The sequence below is a fragment of the Rhamphochromis sp. 'chilingali' genome, assembly GCF_963969265.1.
Source record: "Rhamphochromis sp. 'chilingali' genome assembly, chromosome: 6".
Lineage (NCBI taxonomy): Eukaryota > Metazoa > Chordata > Actinopteri > Cichliformes > Cichlidae > Rhamphochromis > Rhamphochromis sp. 'chilingali'.
The window spans coordinates 23,185,737-23,206,985 of NC_137933.1; the positions used below are offsets into that span (position 1 = coordinate 23,185,737).

The 21,249-nt window shown below is 41.7% G+C and overlaps 1 protein-coding gene across 2 annotated transcripts; it reads left to right on the forward strand.

Annotated features, from left to right (window-relative positions):
• Positions 1 to 220: 220 nt before the first annotated feature.
• On the forward strand, positions 221 to 17,639 carry dhx38 (DEAH (Asp-Glu-Ala-His) box polypeptide 38). 2 transcript variants are annotated; one of them, XM_080885073.1, is made up of 27 exons: positions 221 to 495; positions 1,284 to 1,612; positions 1,856 to 2,052; positions 2,307 to 2,468; positions 2,561 to 2,723; positions 3,066 to 3,187; positions 3,265 to 3,341; positions 3,424 to 3,579; positions 4,102 to 4,263; positions 4,383 to 4,490; positions 5,221 to 5,345; positions 5,449 to 5,586; positions 5,834 to 6,020; positions 6,380 to 6,565; positions 6,646 to 6,786; positions 6,938 to 7,048; positions 7,274 to 7,390; positions 7,479 to 7,586; positions 7,684 to 7,796; positions 9,704 to 9,912; positions 10,884 to 11,038; positions 11,639 to 11,794; positions 12,043 to 12,177; positions 12,570 to 12,695; positions 12,784 to 12,879; positions 14,421 to 14,542; positions 16,572 to 17,639. In XM_080885073.1, the coding sequence occupies exons 2-27, from the start codon at positions 1,287 to 1,289 to the stop codon at positions 16,651 to 16,653; spliced, it is 3,780 nt and encodes a 1,259-aa protein (XP_080741199.1). In that variant the 5' UTR covers positions 221 to 495; positions 1,284 to 1,286; the 3' UTR covers positions 16,654 to 17,639. The 2 variants fall into 2 exon arrangements, with proteins under 2 accessions (XP_080741199.1, XP_080741200.1); XM_080885074.1 differs by having other exon boundaries at positions 1,859 to 2,052.
• The last annotated feature ends 3,610 nt before the right edge of the window (positions 17,640 to 21,249 follow it).

Genomic DNA, 21,249 nt, shown 5'->3' on the forward strand with positions numbered 1-21,249 from the left:
TTTTTTGTTTTTTATTTAAGTGTTTGTCTTATAGTATGTTTCGCATTGAGTACCGCAGCAATTTCCTAACGTTGTAAATCTGCTCAACATCTGGCAATAAACCCTTTTCTGATTCTGAACATAAAATATAGAAAAAAATATAAGAGATGTAGTAATCACTTCAAACCAGAAGCGGCGCTTTTTCATATGTACGGTTTGGTATCGCCGTACAAAGAAGAAAAAGAAGAAGAAGAAGGATTGTGGGATTGCAATGGCTGCTCCCTCATCTGTAAACATACGCGTTGAGTTTACGAAAACCGATCGTTAATCGTTTTCTCTGACGCCATTAGTGGTGGTTTTGTGATTCATTTTGTGGTCCATAAGTTGGCCCCAGATGTTTACGTTCATGTGAGAGTGTTTGTATTTTACGCTGACAGAAACACGCGGCATTTTTGCGCCTTCTCGTCTGGACACTAGCAGCTCGAAGGCTAGCCGAGGCTAGCCGCTCAGTCTGAGGTATGTGATAGTTTTTTTTAAATGAAACTCTTACCCACGAGCTCTTTTATGGAGCAATGTTAGCTGCGTAAATATAATGCGTAGAGCTCACGTAAGCATGTTACCAACTACAGCGGAAGCGTATAGAGCCTCAAGTTAGATTTTGATACTATTAATGTGATAGGTACTAATACATATGTGACTTATTTCCCACCAAAGATTTATTTATTTCATTTTGGATCGGGGTAAAAAGTTATTATTGCTACTTCATATCCTGGAGGGTTTTTTTTCCCAAACATCAGTAGTTGGTCAATAAGTAAATAATTTAAATGTTATTACTCTGTGGTTTGGATTATTGATTGGAGCCTAGCTTGGACTCTGAGTATGACTGTGAAATGACGGCCTATCGATACAGTGCTGTGAAAAAGTATTTGTCTCCTTCCTGGTAAATATAACCCGAGTAAATACACACGATTGGAGTTGAATCCAATCGAGATGCTTTGCCAGGTGGCTGAATTAAAACAGTTCTGGACAGAAGTGTGTGCACGGTGATTCTTCTGGGATGATGTGAAAGACTCATTAGTAGTTATCACAAGCACTTGAGGCAATTACTTTTTTACACAGGACCAGGTTAACTTTTTTCCTTAATAAGTAAAATCATCATTTAAAATTTAGTTTGATGATCTGCAACATAAAAGTGTAATAAATATGCAAAAAAAAAAAACCTGAGATAGAATGTAATTATGTTATCAATGGTGATATCACCAGCGAAGATTACTAGCACTCCTCATATCATAACTTCTTCACAGATAATGGATGATGACGTGTCAATGCATAGGCTGGAAGGATCCGATCCGACCGTTCAAGTTGGAGGTCTGATTGTAAAGAAGAAGAGCGCTGCTGCAGAGCCCCATGTATTTCGGGCACCCACTCCACGCACATCTTTACTGGGCTTGGATCTTCTGGCAGCACAGAAAAGGAAGGAGCGTGAGACTAAGGAACAAGCAGATTCTAGCAGTGATGACAGGAGTAGCAAGAAGTCAAAGGTTTCCTCCTACAAAGACTGGGAGGAAGGTAAAAGTGACTCTGGATCTGATGAAGAAGACAGTGATGACAATAGCACTGCTAAAAAAGAGAGGTAAGTGTGAGCACTCTACAAAGAATAGATAGAAAGGTATTCCATTCATTTTATGAGCTTAAAAAGCTTTCATTGTGGCTTGTGGAAAAAGTTTTTACAATGTGCTGTTTTATAGTTTATTCGTATATGGGATCGTGACTTGGAAATGTTGCAGAGAGCAAAAAGTCACGGTGTACTTGACTGAGGAATTCTCATCAGAAATGCTATAATGTAATTGAGAATCTTTTATTTTTGTCTCGCTAGCAGGAAGTATCGTGTGACTGGTTCAGAGACGCCCTCAAACCCTGGAGGTGTCAGCGAAGAGTTCAGACGCAGACACCAGCAGAGGGAGAAGGAGAGGCGCGAGCATGGAGTCTATGCCTCTTCTAAAGAGGACAGAAACAGAGAGAGAGACCGAGAAAGGAGTAGAGATAAGGGCAGAGACCGACGCAGTGAAAGAGGTGACTCCATAAATCATTTGGTTTTCTAATAGTCATTAAAATTGACTTTTGGTTTTAGTCCATCCATCATGATTTTAGTGTGATATTTTTTTTTCCTTTTTTTAGTATTTGTAAGAAAGAACCACTCAAAACTCTGGATATTCCATTGTTTTTTTTGGTTTGTTTTTTTGTTTCAACGTTGTAGATCAGGTGATAATGAAAGCAAATATTAGATCAGTTGAGGATGCTGAGATTCCTTTGCTTTTGTCTGTTAGATGACCGCGAGAGCGGCTATAGCCGTGGCAGCAGCAGCAGTCGGTCGGAGCGTTGGGAGCGCAGTGAGAGGAGTGAACGCTCACAGAGGGATGGGTGGTCCGATCGCATCAGCCGGGGCAGTAAGAGAGATGAACCCCAAACTCCACAGAGTCGTCCCAGAGGTTGTTTTGCTTTTATTTGAATTTGTTTTATTGCCATGTACAAAATGTTGTGTATTCAACTTGATCACTTACCTTCTTTTGTTTTTACATAGATTCTTTCACTCCCTCCCGCTCCAACTGGGATGAGGATGACAGTGGTTTTGGCAGCTCAAGGCATTCCCAGTGGGAATCTCCTTCCCCTGCCCCGTCTCACAGAGAGTCCGACCGCTCGGAAAGAAGCCAACGCTCTGGCCGAGAAAGTGAGAGAAGGGACAGGTGAGCAACTGTCGTGTATTGTAGCTTACATTTTTGTGACTCAGGACCTGTAATTTTTATTTCTTTCTTTGTACTGATCAAAACTGATATTATATATGTGACCCCACACAGAATACAATATATTGAATTGCATTTAGAATTATCTTCAGCTCTAAATGTTATCTGGCAGCATGGCTATTTGTATTTTATAAAAAATATAATTCGCAGCTCTTTGCTGCGTATCACCAAGTGTTATGATCATACTGTTATCATCAGTTTCTTAGAGGCTTTTGTAAATATGATTGCACTTTGTGTGAAATGCTTAACTGCCACTCGATGCTAACATCATTTATTTGCTTTTAGATCAGTTAGATCAGGTCGTTATCCTGACGACACGCCCCTGCCTACCCCATCCTATAAGTATAATGAATGGGCCAATGACCGAAAGCATTTGGGGTCCACACCTCGTTTATCACAAGGAAAAGGTACTGTTAAAAAATTGAACCTTCATTCAACATTTATAGTATGCCGGAGAAATTTAATTTCTTTGTCTTTTCTTCAGGGAGGAAAGAAGAAGGTGGTGCAGGAATTATGTTTGATAATGAGAACGAGAAAGAACAGTGGGAGGAAGACCAGAAGGTGAGTACTAAATTATCACTCCTTCATGCCTCATACATAAGCATTTTTTTTCTGTTATCTGATTATTTAACTGAAATTACAGCAAGCTGACAGAGACTGGTACATGATGGATGAAGGCTATGATGAGTTCCACAACCCTTTTACTTCCACCTCTGACGACTACATAAAGAAGAGAGAGCAGATACTTCAGAAGCAGACTCAAAAAAGAATATCTGCCCAGAAACGACAGATCAATGAGGTACAACCATTCTGCTTCAATATTTACCAAAATCAGAACTGTACACCTGCATGCAGTGGCAAATCTTCTGTGTATCTGCATACATGACTTGCCACTGCATGCAGGTGACCTTTGTGTGTGTGCATGTCTTTTAATAATAGTAATAATAATAATAATACATTTTATTTAAAAGCGCCTTTCAGAACACTCAAGGACGCAGAATAATAAAAGCAACATAAAAGCAAGCAGTTTACACAATCATAAAAGAATAAGCGATAAAACAAATTTCAAATAGCAGAGTGGAGAGGTTATGTGGAATAAGCTATTTTGAACAAATGAGTTTTGAGTTGGGTCTTAAAGAGAGAGATGGAAGAGATATTTCCAGAGTTGAGGAGCAGAGCAGCTGAAAGCCCTGCTCCCCATGGTGGCAAGACGGGGGGAAGGGACAGAGCGAGAAAGGGAAGAAGAAGGTCTAAGACACCGAGATGGGGCGGTGATCTTGTGTGGGCATACCTTTGTAAGAGGCTGTGATTCTTGTTAAAGGATAACGAACGGTGGGAGACCAATCGAATGCTGACCAGTGGTGTGGTGCAAAGGTTGGAAGTGGATGAAGATTTTGAGGAGGACAATGCCGCCAAGGTTCACCTGCTGGTTCATAACCTGGTCCCTCCCTTCCTGGATGGAAGAATAGTCTTCACTAAACAGGTAAAGCCTCTCATCATTAACATTTCCAATCTCTGAGATGTTATATTTGTCTCATGATTACGCTTGAGGAATTTCTTATCAATTTTAGTGTCAATATGTGCGTGTTTGTCCTCCCGCAGCCAGAACCTGTCATCCCTGTGAAAGATCCTACTTCTGATATGGCCATCATCTCTAGAAAGGGCAGCCAGCTGGTCCGTAAACATCGTGAGCAGAAAGAGCGAAAGAAGGTATGCTGGGCATGCAATTCCACTCAGACAGGTTCACAGAAAAGGATTTAGTGACCCTGCCTCAGACTTCATACTGAGGCTAGTTCAGTCTGAGAATGGTAATGGCATTTAGTGCAATGCACAATATAACTTAGTGTGCAAAAGTATGTAAAGCTGCTGCAGGATTCCTTGCCCTTTTGAACACTGAAGACATTTCTTTATAACTGGCTTTGGTTTTGGGATTGTTGTGTCATGCTGCAGAATGAACGTGGGACTGATGGGACACCTGCCTCATGGAATTACAAAATAAAGACTCTAGACATCTAAAATGCCTGAAAGTGTTGCACAGTAGATATATTATATAATAATAATATGATAATAACAGATCTATGATCATATTACAGATTCCTGATTGTAATAATGTAATCTGTTAAATGCCCTATTGTGCAAGCTGTCATATACATTGTGTAGTTTGGTATTGCACAGTTGTGTAGGAAGCCACATACGATCCAAATCTCTAACAAATGAAATTAATATGTAAATGAATTGTGATAGGCTTACGAACGCATGTCTTATGCTACTGTTGTCCAACATTCCTTCATTAAATGAATAATCACAATATTTTAATTTGTGTCGGTGTGAGGAATAAATCATTAATGAGGCAAAACTATTGGATGACTCTGACACCAGATGCTGTATTCACTCTTTTTCTGATCTGAATATGTGTACCTGCCCTTAATTATGTTTTCAGGCACAGCACAAACACTGGGAATTGGCAGGCACCAAGTTGGGGGATATCATGGGTATTAAGAAGACGGAGGATGAAGACATGCCAGGGGGCAAAGCTGTAGGAGAGGACGGCAAAGTAGATTACAGGTGAGCTGACAGACATTTTCTCTATTAATAATCTGGCTTGTAGCATTGAAGTCTAGTGTTTGTCTGATCTACTGTATTCATTTTTTTGTTGTTTGCTTTACAGAGCAGAGCAAAAATTTGCAGACCACATGAAAGAGAAGAGCGAGGCCAGCAGTGAATTTGCTAAGAAGAAGAGCATTCTGGAGCAGAGACAGTACCTGCCTATCTTTGCAGTCAGACAGCAGCTTCTTAATATCATAAGGTATTGATACCAAGACTATGTTGGTTGTTTTCCACCTTTAAAATGTGTTTGACATTAAAAGACAGAGGGATGTGGGTGATTGGCTGTTTGGACAAATATTTGTTTATACTCATCAACTAAGCAGTTTATTTGATTTTCTTACTATTTAATGGATGGTGGAATTAGTTACAAGAAACCCGCATTAAAACTGAGAGGAGTTCTTTGAATATAACCTTCAATTTTTAATTGTGTTTACTGCAAACTGCAGGGACAACAGCATAGTGATTGTTGTTGGGGAAACCGGCAGTGGGAAGACCACCCAGCTGACCCAGTACCTGCACGAGGATGGCTACACCAGATACGGCATGGTGGGTTGCACTCAGCCCAGAAGAGTGGCTGCCATGAGCGTGGCCAAGAGAGTCAGCGAGGAGATCGGCACCAACCTCGGAGAGGAGGTAAAGCCAACACACTGGAGCCATCTTGCATATTCTGTGTAACACTGCCATCTAGTGGGCAGGAGGAAAATATCAGGTTTGTTAGCGACCTGGAATGTGGTAGTGAATGAAATAATCAACTTCAAGTGCTGAAAAATAGTAGTAGGTAAAGGGAGAACCTATGTTTTTAGAGGGTTTAAAATAATTCTGTTTTACTTCTGTCAGTAGGTACTATCTTTGCTTTAATTGCTTCCCCCCTTTCATTTTTATTAAAATGAATATCTGTGCATGTCACACAGGAGTATTGGGTTAGTGGTCATTCTCTCACATTTTTTTTTTTTTTCAGTTTCACTTGATTATTTTGACAATGTTTCCTCTAGGTTGGTTACGCAATCCGATTTGAGGACTGTACATCTGAGAAAACTCTGATAAAGTACATGACAGATGGAATCCTGCTCAGGGAGTCACTGAGGGAGTCGGACCTGGACCACTACAGTGCTGTTATAATGGACGAAGCTCACGAGCGCTCACTGAATACTGACGTGCTGTTCGGTCTGCTGCGTGAGGTCGGTACAACATACTTTTATGAGAAGAATACTCGATGATGTCAAGCAAGCTCTTCACTTCTGTTTGCTTTTCCTATCAGGTTGTATCTCGGCGCACCGATTTGAAACTCATAGTTACGTCTGCAACCATGGATTCTGACAAGTTTGCATCATTTTTTGGCAACGTACCTATATTCCATATTCCAGGGAGAACATTTCCAGTTGACATTTTGTTTAGCAAGGTATGTTTATGATTTTATTCCTTATTTTATTATTAAATGTAAATTAGGTTGCCATATTTTTACCTCAACATGAAGCTGTCAGTTTATGAAATACAACTAGTTTATATATTATGCAAAGTCTGGATGATTTGTTGTGTGTGGTGCTTTGTAGACACCTCAGGAGGACTACGTGGAGGCAGCTGTGAAGCAAGCATTGCAGATTCACCTCAGTGGGCTGTTGGGAGACATCCTCATTTTTATGCCTGGGCAAGAGGACATTGAAGTAAGCAACATGACCGTGATATATATATTTCTTGTTTGGTTTGTGTGCTCTCACCAAACTTATTCTAGTTTTAGTAAAAAAAGAGAAAAGCAGAATTTGAGAAAACTAACTGAATCAATTTTGTGAACTTGGAAAACTAAACTAACTAAAATAAAATAAAAACATAGAGGAAATATCTTAGTTTTAGAGTCTGGTAAAGTTTTCAGTATTTCCTTGTTATTGCAGGTGACATCGGATCAGATTGTGGAGCGTTTGGAAGACTTGGAAAATGCTCCTGCTCTAGCTGTGCTTCCCATTTACTCTCAGCTTCCATCTGACCTCCAGGCCAAGATCTTCCAGAAGGTTTTTATCACTTGTGAATTAATTCAAATAAACATTTTACGCAAACTAATAACCTTCAGCTGATTAATTTTCTTTCGTCGCTTGCTAGGCTCCAGATGGTGTGAGAAAATGCATAGTCGCTACAAACATCGCAGAGACGTCCCTCACTGTGGATGGCATCATGTTTGTTGTGGATTCAGGCTATTGCAAACTTAAGGTAGCTCAATCCCACTGAAGATATTTTTATTACTGTACAGTATTTAAGGAAAGTGACACCATTGATATTTACTTCCCTTTTTTTCCCTATTCAAAAGGTTTTTAATCCTCGCATTGGAATGGACGCGCTCCAGGTTTATCCTATTAGCCAAGCTAATGCCAACCAGCGTGCTGGTCGAGCAGGACGTACAGGACCAGGGCAATGTTACAGGTAATATTCAGGCCCTTGTCTGCTTTATGCACACTCGGTATTTGTGCAGACACATTCACATGGCACATTACAGAATTTCTGAGCTGGAATTAGTGCATAGTTTACAGTTTTAGCAGTTTTGTTTTTTTAACTCAGGCTTTTTCTTGTTTTCAATACTGAAAGTCTCTTGATCCTTTAAGAGGGAAGATATTCTCATTCTGCCTGCTTTAAAACCCTCTCACAGTAACTACGTGCAATCCGGTTCCACATTACAATTGTAAATGTATTTTTGGCTGAATGGCACATATTCAGAAACAAACCACCCGGGGTTAGAGTCAGGCTTTTATTCTGCTCCTGCTTGTCTAAAAAGCTTGCATCATTCTGGTTGAACTGTTAATGTGTTCACAAATTGTGTTTATGTGTGTTGTGGCCATGCCTTCAAGACAGACAGAGGCAGCAAAGGAGGGAGAGTGCCAGAAGCCTAATCTCTGGAGGATTTCATGCAGTTTGACTGTTTGTACGGCAGGAAAGGAGATCCTTTTAGAGGTTTTACTTGACCTCTCGCTCTTTGGATATATTATAACTTATTATAACATATTATAGAGACTTGCTGACGTGCCTACACATAGTGAAGCATTTTGTATTTGAAATGAGCTGTGAGGCCCACGTATGCTGAGATAAATCCTACCCACCTGCTCTTAACACACAAGCTCACAAAAATATACAAAGAATCGGTTTTGGAACAGCTTTACACGGCGCAGTCGAGGCGTTTGAGCAGCTGCGGATGTGAGAGCGCACAGAGAGATTCACGGTGATTTACTCAGCTCGTGTGGAGAATTCCCTGTTCAAAGATCCTTTGAGCGTGTGTGGGTGCCTGCAGTAGGCACCCACACACGCTCAAATCCCTCAATGTTCAAATCATCCTGTAATTATAAGCACCTACACCAGACTGCTGTAATTGCTGAAAGAGATACTTTAACCCATGCTCAGGAAGTTTCCCTGAATTCTAACTTATGGAGTTTCCCTTTGCAGTCATTCTACAGTCGGGTCCATAAATATTTGGATAGTGACACTTTCTTTGCCTCTGTACATCACCACAGTGGACTTTCAATAAGATAAAATGTAGACTTTTGCTTTCATTCAAAGGGTTTGATAAAAAATTATTGCAATAACTGTTTAGGAATTCGAGACCAAGTTAGAGAATAAGTTCACTGAAAGGAGTATCATGACCGGTTGAGGCCTGTTCCCTCGTGGTTTAACGACTGAAGGATGTTAGGCTGAAAACAAAAAACTAAATAAACCTTTAAGAGACAGCAGAAACTTTAGGAGGGGTCAAATCAACAATTTGCTATGTTCTTAAAAATAATGATTATACTGACCAGGTCAGCAGCTTCACAACATCTAACAAAGTCAAAAACACCATCAAGTAGGTGGGGGTATCAGGAGTTTCCTTGATGAGGTGCAGACCACTGTTTAAAGTCAAGAATGGGAAATCCAGATTAGAGTTTGCCATAAAACATTTAAAAGAGCCCGCACAGTTCTAGGAAAAAAATGTAACAGATAAAAGCAAAATTAACTTGTTCACAAATCATGGGAAGAGAAGGGAAAAGGAAACATCTTCAAACTGTGTGAAAATGACTGAATTGTAATTGCAGTTCATGTAAAAAAATAAATAATGAAAATCTTCCAAATTAAAGCTGGAAGTCTGCATTTCAGTTATTTGACTGTGTGATTTAAAAATGGCACGCAGTGGCTTGTTTTACAGTCCAAAAGCTTATGGACCTGACTGTATGCTCGGTACTTTCCTAATGACGCGTGTCCACATAATAAGATGAGCATATTTCATCTTCTCCGTTCAAGCTCTCAGTTTGCTTCAAAAACAAGCAAACCAGTTTGACCGTTACTCTGTGTCTCCTCCGCCCGAACAGGCTGTACACTCAGAGCGCCTTTAAGAACGAGATGCTGACCACCACCATACCAGAGATCCAGAGAACCAACTTGGCCAACGTAGTCCTGCTGTTAAAGTCTCTGGGTGTTCAGGATTTGCTCCTTTTCCACTTCATGGATCCACCACCTGAGGATAACATGCTCAACTCCATGTACCAGCTCTGGATCTTGGGAGCTTTGGACAACACAGGTTTGTGTCTAGTGTCCAACCGGAAATCCTCCCCCCATTTAAATTGATTTCTAGTACGTCGACTTTTAAAAAAAGCGTACAATTATTATATTACAAGTATTATATTTTCCGATTAGTGATGACATAAAATAAAACTAAGTCTAAATGTATTTCTATATCCTCCATCTGTGTTAAATGGACATGTAAAATTATATACCAAATTTGTTGTAGCAGGCTGGACTTAGCCCAGGTCAGTCGTTTTTTCCAGTAGGGCCAAACAATATAAATCATTTTCCTGACGTGATGATAGAGGATATTGGGTATTTAGGAATTGCATTTCCCCTCTGAGCGCTGCTTTGAGCTGATACATAGTGATTGTGACACCCCAAACAGGCACGAGACCGGCTTCTGTAAAGGATGCTGCATTGATAGTGCAGACGCTGCAAACAGGCCTGGAGGAGACAGTTGTGAGGTTTAGCCAGTGGAGTAATTGCCTAGTAACTGATCCTGTGTTTGATTTGACTGGTCGGGTCTCATTTTGGTCTCATCCTTAGCCAGATTCCAGGGGATTTGGGGATAAGGGGGGACTTTTGATGATTCCCTGTATGGTGTGTTAACAGCAGATTATCTCTGATTAAGGCTTACCTGCCCCAAACTGGCTTCTCTGCTACTCTGCTTTTCCTCCTCGTAAGCTTCTTAGACTCTTTCGTCTAATCATTTAAATCAGAAACTGCAAAGTTTTTTGATCTCACACTCTATTTTTTTCCCCTACAAGTATTCTCAGCTGTCAGCAGTTCATTCTACTCTCTCACAGTGAAAGATAAATAAGTGTCACACAATGCTGCCTTCTCCCTTACGCCAGCAGGCTTTTGATGGAAAAGCAGCTTATCCACTCATCTTAATACTTGTCCCTCCTACATTCTTTACATGTCATGTACGTTTATATTGCACACACGCTGAGTTTGTCACGGTGTCCTCTGTCGTCCTTTCAGGAGCTTTGACACCAACGGGACGTCTGATGGTGGAGTTTCCGCTTGACCCCGCCCTCTCTAAGATGCTGATAGTGTCCTGTGACATGGGCTGCAGTGCTGACATTCTCATCATCGTCTCCATGTTGTCTGTGCCAGCCATCTTTTACAGACCTAAGGTACAACGCCTTTTTTTTTTTATTTTTAAGAATGTGATTTGTTGTTTTTTTCTCGAAAATAAATATGAGCTCCCGTCACATGACTTCTTGAATGTGAAAAGGTTTGCTCTAAGAAGCAAATGATGACATGAGAATCGCATCAAAAGCCTGACATCTGCACTGTTTTAGTATATTTTGGTCCATGTAAAGCCCAGGGAGCTCTTCGGAGTTTAAAAGCTTTCCTTTTTTTTCCCCTTTCGTATCGTGCACTGTTCTGGCTCACTCTTAGCACCCTCATGGCATTATTTTTAGTTGTTGCCTTTTCAGTGGAAAAGCTAATTCACTGTACCAGACAGAAGACAGACACAGTTGGTGACTAGCAGCTTAAAAGTCTGATAATTCCCTCAGAAATTAGTGGAGACTTAAAAAAAAAAAAACAAAAGTAAAGGAGAAAGTGAAGAAAATGAATGTTGGACTGTGCTACGTGGTGGGGAACATAACTCCATCCAAACAAATTTGACGTATAATATTACGTTTCTGCTACACGCTGGTTAGCTGTTACATTTTTAAACACTAATAAACACTTTTAAATATTAAACTCTGTCTGTGCGTTTTTTACAGGGTCGTGAGGAGGAGAGTGACCAGGTGAGGGAGAAGTTCTCAGTCCCCGAGAGTGACCACCTCACCTACCTTAATGTGTACATGCAGTGGAAGAACAACAATTACTCTAGCATCTGGTGCAACGAGCACTTCATCCACACCAAGGCCATGCGCAAGGTCAGACTTGCACTGCTTCACCTATTCTCTCGTTCACTTTGCACTTGTAAACTCTGCTATATGAATATTGTGCAGTTTTAATGGTTAATAGTGTCAAGTTTGCTGTTTGGGCAAAGTTTAAATCCTGTGAGATTTTCAGGGTGTTACATTATTGCAATGATATGTATTTTTAAAACAATCGTAAGCAGCCAGGTTGGACTTGTTTTGTCTGTTGGGGTCTACCTCCAATAAATCCGGTGTTTGTGCAGGTGCGTGAGGTACGCTCCCAGTTGAAGGACATCATGGTGCAGCAGAGGATGAACCTGGTTTCCTGTGGTTCAGACTGGGACATCATCAGAAAATGCATCTGTGCTGCTTACTTCCACCAGGCTGCCAAGCTCAAGGTACTTTCTTCACTTACGGTTTCCTTCAGTTAATATGTTACACCTGGTGGCGACTGGTTGTGGCAGATTTATAGCAGCATAATTACAGAGTGGTGAAATATCCCCCCTGGCCTCCCATTAATACAGCGGTAAAATCTGAAAGGAAATTTAAAATCATGACTATATAATCAAGGTTCTCAGTTTGACTTATGTGTAGGCAGCTAACCCAAGCAATCATAGTAATGCTGGATATACTTTAAATTAATTTTCCTGCTGTCCAACCCAGGTGGAGAAGCAAATTAGCCCAGATGACCTGCTTTGCTCTGACCTTATAGTGCAAACATAGACAGAGGCACACTGCAGGAACCAGGATCCTGAACATTTAATTTATTTATGCATGTGTTTGCTCCCAGGGCATTGGGGAATATGTGAATGTGAGGACAGGTATGCCATGTCACCTCCATCCTACCAGCTCCCTGTTTGGTATGGGCTACACTCCCGACTACATCATCTACCACGAGCTCGTAATGACCACAAAGGTAAGAAGACTGACTGCTGCATATTTTTGGCAAAAAACAGTTGATGGTTTTTAATGTTGCTGATGTTAACTTGTGCTTTGTGTTGCAGGAGTACATGCAGTGTGTGACTGCAGTGGATGGAGAGTGGCTAGCAGAACTGGGACCCATGTTTTATAGCATCAAACATGCTGGAAAAAGCAGACAGGTAAGTCAAGAAATGGGTGGAGCAGCATGCAGGTGGATGCTGGGGTTGTGGAAGGGGTGAAAGAGCAGGCGGCTCTGACAGGAAGGTCAGAAGGAGAGGTGGGAAATTTTGTGTAAATATAAAATATACATTTTTGTGTTGTTTTTGTTTTGACCCCTCAGATTTACTTTGTAACCCGTAGCTGTGGTCCTTATCAGCTTTTCGGTGTGGTGGCAACTTTTCTTAAAAAAAAGATTTTTTTAGACTCAGGAGTAACGTAGTTTCCATCCTAGTTGTGGAGCACTGGACTGGCTCTTTATTCACCTCAAAGTTGCGTGAGAGAGCGTGGGAGTTTGCCCAACCAGTCTACATATGTTTTGTGGACCGTGTCCCTGTGAGCATGGCTGACTGCCCCGTTGCTATGAACCATTTATTCCCTGTTCAGTCGTAGTGAGAGCTTGGTTTGCGTCGCCAGCAGTAAATCGGATCCTTTCCCATCAGGCCTGCCCTCGTTCATAACTTTTATGGATAGAAATCCTAGTCGCAGCCAAGTGGTGTCAACTTTGACAGACTTAGGATCATGTCTCTGCTCTTCGCAGATGATGTGGTTATCCCAGCCACTACAGTGTAAAGTGGCTGGGATAAGAATTGGCACCTCCAAAGATTTATTTTTAGGGTTTACCTTTATTTTATATTTTTAGCAGCAAAGAGGAGAAGAGAAAGATGGGCAGAGAAAGCAGGGGAAGACATGCAGCCAAGGGCTGCAGGTCAGACTGGAATCCAGGCCCACTGCATTTCAGCTGTAGGGCATTCGGGCACCTGCTCAACCAGTGAGCTAAATCAGCATCCAGCACCTACAAGTCTGAGTCCATGTTCCTCGGGTAGATTGCTCACTCTGATTAGGGGATGAGCTGTTGCCCCAAATGGAGGAGTTTCTGTGGCAGGCCTCACAAGTGAGGGGATAGGGAGGCGTGAGATTGACACCTTATGAACACAAGCTCAAAAAAAATTAGATTATGGATACAATCGGCAAAAATGAGCTTCCTCTGAAGGTGGCTGGGGAATAGAGAGGGGGTGAGGGACTCAGAGTTGCTACATCTCAACATCGAAACCAGCCAGTTGAGGTGTGTTGGGCATTTGACGAGGCTGCCTTCTGGACGCCTTCCAGGTGAGGTGTTTCTGGCCGTAGTGGAAGAAGGCCCCCGGGGCAGAGCAGCATATGCTGGAAAAGTTAACCCCTCAGCTGGTTTCGGAACGCCTTGGAGTGCCTCCGGATGAGATGGAGAAGTTGGCCTGGGAGAATGAGGTCCAGCACCTCCCTCTGGATAAGCGGCAGTGGTAGACAGGTGGAGTCACTTGTTCCAACCTGGAAATATCCTCAGGCAGAAAGACAGATCTATAAGTGAAACGAACTAGACTTACCTGCACCATAAAATTCTCTTCTCAGAAGAGCGGAGACTGTTAATAGCACTGATTTTAGAATAACATGTTAACATTGACTTGTGCATGTAAACATTTCTGTATTCTTCTTTTTAAACCATTTGTCCGTGTTCGACTTGTAGGAGAACCGTCGCAGGGCCAAGGAGGAGATCACCAACATGGAGGAGGAGATGGCCATGGCCGAGGAGCAGCTGCGAGCTCGTCGAGAAGAGCAGGAGAAGAAGAACAACGTCGGCAGCGTGAGGTAAGGCGGCAACAAATCTCCCCTCCTTTTGGTTCTCTACACGGGCCTCGTCCAACAATAGTTCCCTGTGGCCCTCATTTTCCATACACAGTCAAGATTAGAAATGTTTAATTTACCTACCCTGCTGCCAATCCCCTATCTCCACCCCTCCCTCCCTCCCTCTACTCCACCTTTCTCACTCTTCATGATGAGCTTTTCTCACCTCTGGTCCCTCCAGACGAGACAAAAAGAAATAATATTGACTCCTGGCTGACCCCCATTACTGCAGCAATTTAAATTGTGCCATAGCAGAACAGAGAAAGGAGGGGAATGTTCATTTTCAAATTAGACCAAAAAAATTAATTTCACACCCATCTCCGAGCTTTACATAGAGAAATAGGGTTATAAAGACAAATTTAAAAAAGTCCCTTTATTGTTAATTAATCAGCTGGTTTTTCTGTCTCGAGCTTTTAGTGTGGCCACATCTGTGACAGATATGTTGAAAATAATCACACTCGAGGTATAGGATTAAGAATCAGATTTAAGAAGAGGAAGCTGGGCGTGTGATAATGAAGTTGAAGGCTCTCCTGGGCTCGTGGCTGTCTTTGTCCTCTGGCGGGCCTCACGAGCGTCTCCTCTCTGAGTTCAGTGTGACTGGGATGAAATATGTTGTCGGGCGTGCTTTCGAGTGGCAGCTGCTTATCACCCGTCTCCCTGCTCAGCAGCGCAGATCACTGCTGTGAATTAGTAAACAGCCCTGTTGCTTGTGTTGTGTATAAATGGGGAGCATTGAGTGTTTTTGGAGCCTGTGTGTTTGTTCTATATGAAATGCTTAAGAGACAACGCAACAAGTTTTAACTCCAATGGTTAGCACCATCTCTCTGTGTGGAGTTTGCATGTTCTCCTTGTGTGGCTTCCTCCCACAGTATACACGAGTCAGGTGAATCAGCGATTCTCAATTAACTTGAGGTGTGAATGGAGTGTGACTGGTCGGTTCTGTCTGTGTTAGCCCTGCAACAGACTGGCAACCTCTGCAGGGTGTATCCTGCACCTCACACTAAGACAGAAGAAGAAAGTGGTTGGATGGTCTTGTTTTCAGAAATAGAGATTTTGACAGTTTTATTCTGTAATGTGCTTGGTCTTCTTATGAATTCTACTCCCCCCCCCCCCCCCTAAAAATCCTAAATATTAAATACATTTCAAAAGAAAAGTCTCAGCTTCCTGTTGACACATTAGGTTGAAAAGCATTTAGTAATAGTAAAGTGTAAATTGCACTTTCCAGCAGGTTCGAGTTACCACTTCTGCTGTTTGAGAGCGGGGAGCATTTAATAAACAAACAATATTTATCAGACAAACTGAACATGTGGTAAAAATCTAATTGAGTGCACTAATAGATGTAGTTATCTGTCATATAGTGCAGTTGCACACCAGTCAGCAGTGATTACATTTTAAAACTTTACATAACATTAAAAATTAGCTGGAACATGTTAGATCAAGTATTCAGATATATTTAGTCCTTTAGGAATGGTCAGTGGGCCAGCTGACACTACACTAAAAAAAAGCATATCACTGTTATAAAACATGCACCACCAGTCAGACATTCATGTTCATTGAGCTTAATGGAGCTACTGGAAGCGTTTGTGTTAAGGGAAGCACAACATTTTCTCCCAAAGTGACCGGTAAGCCAGAGAGCAGGGACAGATTGACAGGAGGTGGTTATGGCCTGATTGTTGTAATTGCTGCAGGTGTGTGTGTGTTAGCAGGAGGAAGGCACGAGAGAAGTGTCAGTGTCACACTGCTGTAATTAAAGATGATAGATTGCACTGTCAGAGGCGTCAGGCTCTACGTCCCAACACTCTTCACAGAGACACACCGCTCTGTCTTTTCATTCATTCTCCTCTTCACGCAGCTTTAAAAAAACCCAGCTCTTTTAACCCAGAGTAGGAAACATTCAGTGTTGACCAAACACCGCAATAAGGAATAAAGCTCCTGTTGTGTATGTTGCCACAGGAAGTAACTTGTCTGCACCTGCTTCTCTCTCCTGATTCAGGGCGGTGAAAATCTGCACGCCAGGAAGGAAAGAAGAGGTCCCCATGACACCCAGACACACCCCCGCCCGCTTCGGACTGTAAAACGGCTTCTGGAAGTAAGAAGCTCCCGATCCATTTCCGCTTCTAAGCAGTCACTGTCATCGAGGCTCGGACCACACCAGCAAAAGCAAAAACAGAGCAGCTTTCAACCATTTCTTCCTCCCAGTGTGGCCGTCAGCTGCAGTTCATGTTCAGACCACTAGAGTGAGAACTTGTATAAGGCACAAGACTCGGAGACTAGCTGGGTTGATCAGAAAGCCTCCCTCCACCTCCATCACCTTCACTAGCTGTTTCCATGATGCATTTTAAGGAAAAAGGACTGTGCTGTTTTCTTTCTTTCTGTTCCCCCATAAACAGTATTTATATGTGCTTATTATTGAAAGGCTTTTAGAGAGGTGTTGACAATAATTGTACCTCCACTAAAAACTCAAACGTAATTTTCTATATTCCTGACGGTATTGTCAGAGTGCAGCTGATAAATGGTAAGCTGATGTAAGTGTTACGTGTCTTCATGTACTTGTATTTACTAGTTCTTGCAGTGTTGTGACTTGAACGACACGTGCCACCTTGAAGTGCTCCTCTACAGACAGAAGCATTATTGAAAATGTACTTGTGGCACGAGTGTCTACTGACTCTACAGTCGTATTGTCATACGCCCTAATACTCACATGCAGGCTTAGGCAATTGACCTTTTTTAACTCCTGTTGACCTTGTTCCAACAACGTACTGTGGCTAATCATCGCTTCATTATTTCACCACGCTGGATTAAATATATAAACGGTGTCACCGTTATGGCAAACATTACCTTTTTTGGTTTTCCTTGAAACAGATGTTCAGAAATGCTCATATGCCTTTGTTGGTGTGCACCTTCCTCTTTACCCTCAGCTGATCAGAATGCCATGCAGCTTCACATAGACTGGTGTGTCGGTTTTTCGTCCTTTTACGTGAAACTCAGCTTATGTTTCTTTTTCTTTCTACATATTTTACAAATGAAAATAAACATTAGCAATTTTAAATTTTTTTTTAAATCCAGTGTAGTTCTGATGCATTTTCTGCACATTCATGCAAAACATTGGTTGGTTTTGCAGTGCTGTGAATAATGATTTGATAAGTGAAAATGATGCAACTCAGTTTTTGCTTATGTATCTATTAAAACTAAGTGGCAAACAATTAATTTAGAAGTCATTAACTATGATCATAAAGCATGTCCGCCGTTAAATCAGGTTCCACACCCAGAGGTTGGGCACTGAAAAGGTAACAATGTTCTCTGTTAACCAACCAGTTGAGTCTTTATTAATATTTTTCATCATATTTTATCAAAAAATACTCCAAAAGTCACAAAGAAGAAGTTTGAGAAGAAGATGACCGGGAGGAGACGACCACGACTGGAAAAGTTTGCCAAGTGTTAATAAGGAAGCATCCAAAAAAGCTTAGGTAACAGCTGATTAAAACAAACTGGAGGCTCAGAGGTTTGTCTGCACGTTGTCCAACTACCCAAACGCAGCCACATTGCTGATGATGCGAAATTTCCCCCGTCAGCTTCACATTTAAGAACTGAGGTGAGTGAAACTGATCAAAGGGAAACAAAGTGAAAGCCTCACATCTACATGTGTGCTGATATGTTTTGGATGAAGAGCTGGGCAATTAAAGCTGTATGTAAATCTTCAGGTTACAAGACTGTTGAACAACGCCTTGGATGGAGAGCCAGCGTCTTTATCACAGTCACACTTAGATTTTTTTTTTCCCTTGTTTTTTCATGTTTCTTAGAGGAAACCTTTCCTGCCAGCTGGCATCAATGTGCAAGGAAAGACGAAACGAAGCTCTGTCTGCTTGTGAATTCTACAAATGCCAGCAGTGTTTTCCCTCTCAGCTGACTTCCTTTTCCACAGGCCTTTCTTGTTGGTCAGTGATCGTCTGTCTCACTGTAACTCTAATGCAAATAAGCAATATTATGAGTCCCCTCAATCCCCTCATTTCTCCAAGTCATCTTGATTGAGTGTGGCAGGTGGAGGAGGGGATGGATATAATGGACTCCACCAACTTTAATGAGACAAATCTCAGCTATGGGCTGACATTTTGAAATTGTCCTTGTGAATGACAGTGTCAGCAGTCACCTTTACTAAAGCTTTCCAGGGACGGTGCCTGTAATGATGGAGGAATTAAAATGGCCTCCAAGGCGCTGCATGTAGGAGCCACAGGATTAGGGCGTAAAGCCACGCCTCTTAAACAGGCTCTCCTGCCACACCCCGAATAAAGCAGACGCCTTTTCATGGAAGTAGCTCATCCTCCACGGACTGTACATCGTCACCCCGAGATGTGATGGAGGGATTATGTTAGCTGTTGACCACTGTGAGATTTGTTGAGATGAGCTGTCTCTCACATTAACTGCCCCGCCCTCGCCTTCCCCTCAGTCGAGCGTCTGGTGGCTGACAGGGACAAGCTCCGCTGTCATTACAAACTTAATAAGAGCAGAAGTGAGATTGATGAGAAAAACAGAGGCATCAACTGCTCTTTTAATTAACTCTTGTCCCATAATGGTACCAGGACAAAGACACTGAGCAAAGAATGAGACATTTTCTTTCTCCTTCTACCTCTTTCTGTTTTGTTGCCTCGCTCACCCACAATAATGAACAGCCTTCTGGGACCCAATTACATCCAAGGCTGCATTAGGAACACAGCAGGCCCAGTGGAAACTTCAGCTGAGTTTTCCCTCCCCCCACCCTGCCTCCACACACTGTTACCCTGCTGGAGATGGCCTTCACTTGATTGAATTTTGAATGTTACGCACCCCACACCTCACCCCCATTTTCTGTAGTCCCTTACCTTCAACAGCTCTGAACCCACATGTGGTTTGTGATGGAAACAGGAGGCAATGTATGCTTGTTGTTAACCGTCCTTCACTTTAAAATGGCTTTCGCAGAGTGCCTTTGTATGCAATGCAAATGGGCAGCGGCAATTGATGCACAAAAGCCTGTTTGTGTCTAGTGTCCCTGTAAGAAACTGGAAAAAAAAAAGAGAGAAGAGATTTAAAATAAATGACCTGTGGTGTCTTTAAACTACGCAACCATCGATTTGCTGTGATTTTTATTCGTTTATTTTTACAGCTATTCACATTAGCGCCAAAGATCATGCCAAATTAGTTGTAATTGGGGGGGTTTTTCAGCACAAAAAAAGGGTTTTTAATCAGTTGCAAATCATTTTTTTCCACTAATTGCTATGATTATAGCAAAAATACTTACTTTTGCTATAAAATTCAGTTTAAATGATGTTTAATGTCAAGAATGTCATACGTGACATGGCCTGCTCCAAAATAACAGGTGTCATTTACAACATGAAAATGGTAAACAAGCTCAGTAATGGCTGAACTCAGCCCTAGTGCAATGGTGCTAAATGCTAAGTGCCAGCGTGATGCTGGGAGGATGTTTACCAAGTTCACCATGTTATGTTTGGGTTTTGACTCTCCTAATGATAACGTGAGTAGATTAGTTTATGTTGGACAATTCCAAAATAATTTCATACTTTAACTATATATTGTTATTATATATTATTTATAGTCGCTCAAAGGCAGCTTGGATCGTCTCCAGTCCCCCCATGACCCCCAGTTGGATAAGTGGAAGAGGATGGATGGAACCCTTCACTTTATCCTTTGTCTTTTAGCTCGTTTCCACCTCGCTTTCAGCCAGCCAAGTAGGTGGGGCTTCTTTGCTCCCAGTTAGAGTTCATCATAGAGATCCTAAAAACAATGGGGGGCCAAGACTGATCTCCCTCACTATTTGAAACACTATGTTCAATATGAGCACCTCCAATGTAATAGTTATACAGGCAGAACTGTGCAAAACTCTCGAGTCACCTTCATTTCTTTATATTTTGCTCCAAAGGGTCCAAAGTTTTTCTTTGAACATTGGATGCTTGTTTATTCATTTTCAGACCACTCTTGTACCTGACCATTTTAGACCTTTTTAAGCCACTTAACACGGACCTGTGAATCATTCAAGCATAAAAAGGGATCCAACTCGAGGGATGAACCAGTGTTGTCATTACGTGAAACTGTGCACACACAAAAAACAATTTTAAATAGCATGTTCAGGCACTTTGATATTAGTAGTAACTAAACACATGATGAAAATCGGTGCCAATTTTGAATCAAAATTTGAAATTTTTGGTTCAGATCACTGTCAGCCCATGAAGACAGTCAGGAGAGAGATACAACAGCACGTATTTGAAAAATGAATCAAAAGCACAAAAGGTCCTCTCGAACCAAATCAATGGACAAATGAACTCATACATGTGACCATCTTCAAGTGGCCATGAATGCACTGGCTAGATGTTTGAGTTCCTCTTTGTGTAAAAACACAATTACTATATAATTGGTCCATTTGCGGTGTTGACATTCCTGCACACAGATATTCACAGACAGGGCGACAGGACCTTTGTAGGTTATGTGCATGTTATAGTTACATTTGAAAGCCTGTAAATACAATCCTTTGGGAGATCCATGTTATTAATAACAATTATTGGTCTTCTTTAGTTTCCTCAGACACCTTAAGCGTTGCATATTGACCGCTATGCTGGAAAGAATGTTGTCCATTGATTTGACCAAGACAAGAACTGATGATTTCCTCTTGGTGTAAAGCAGGA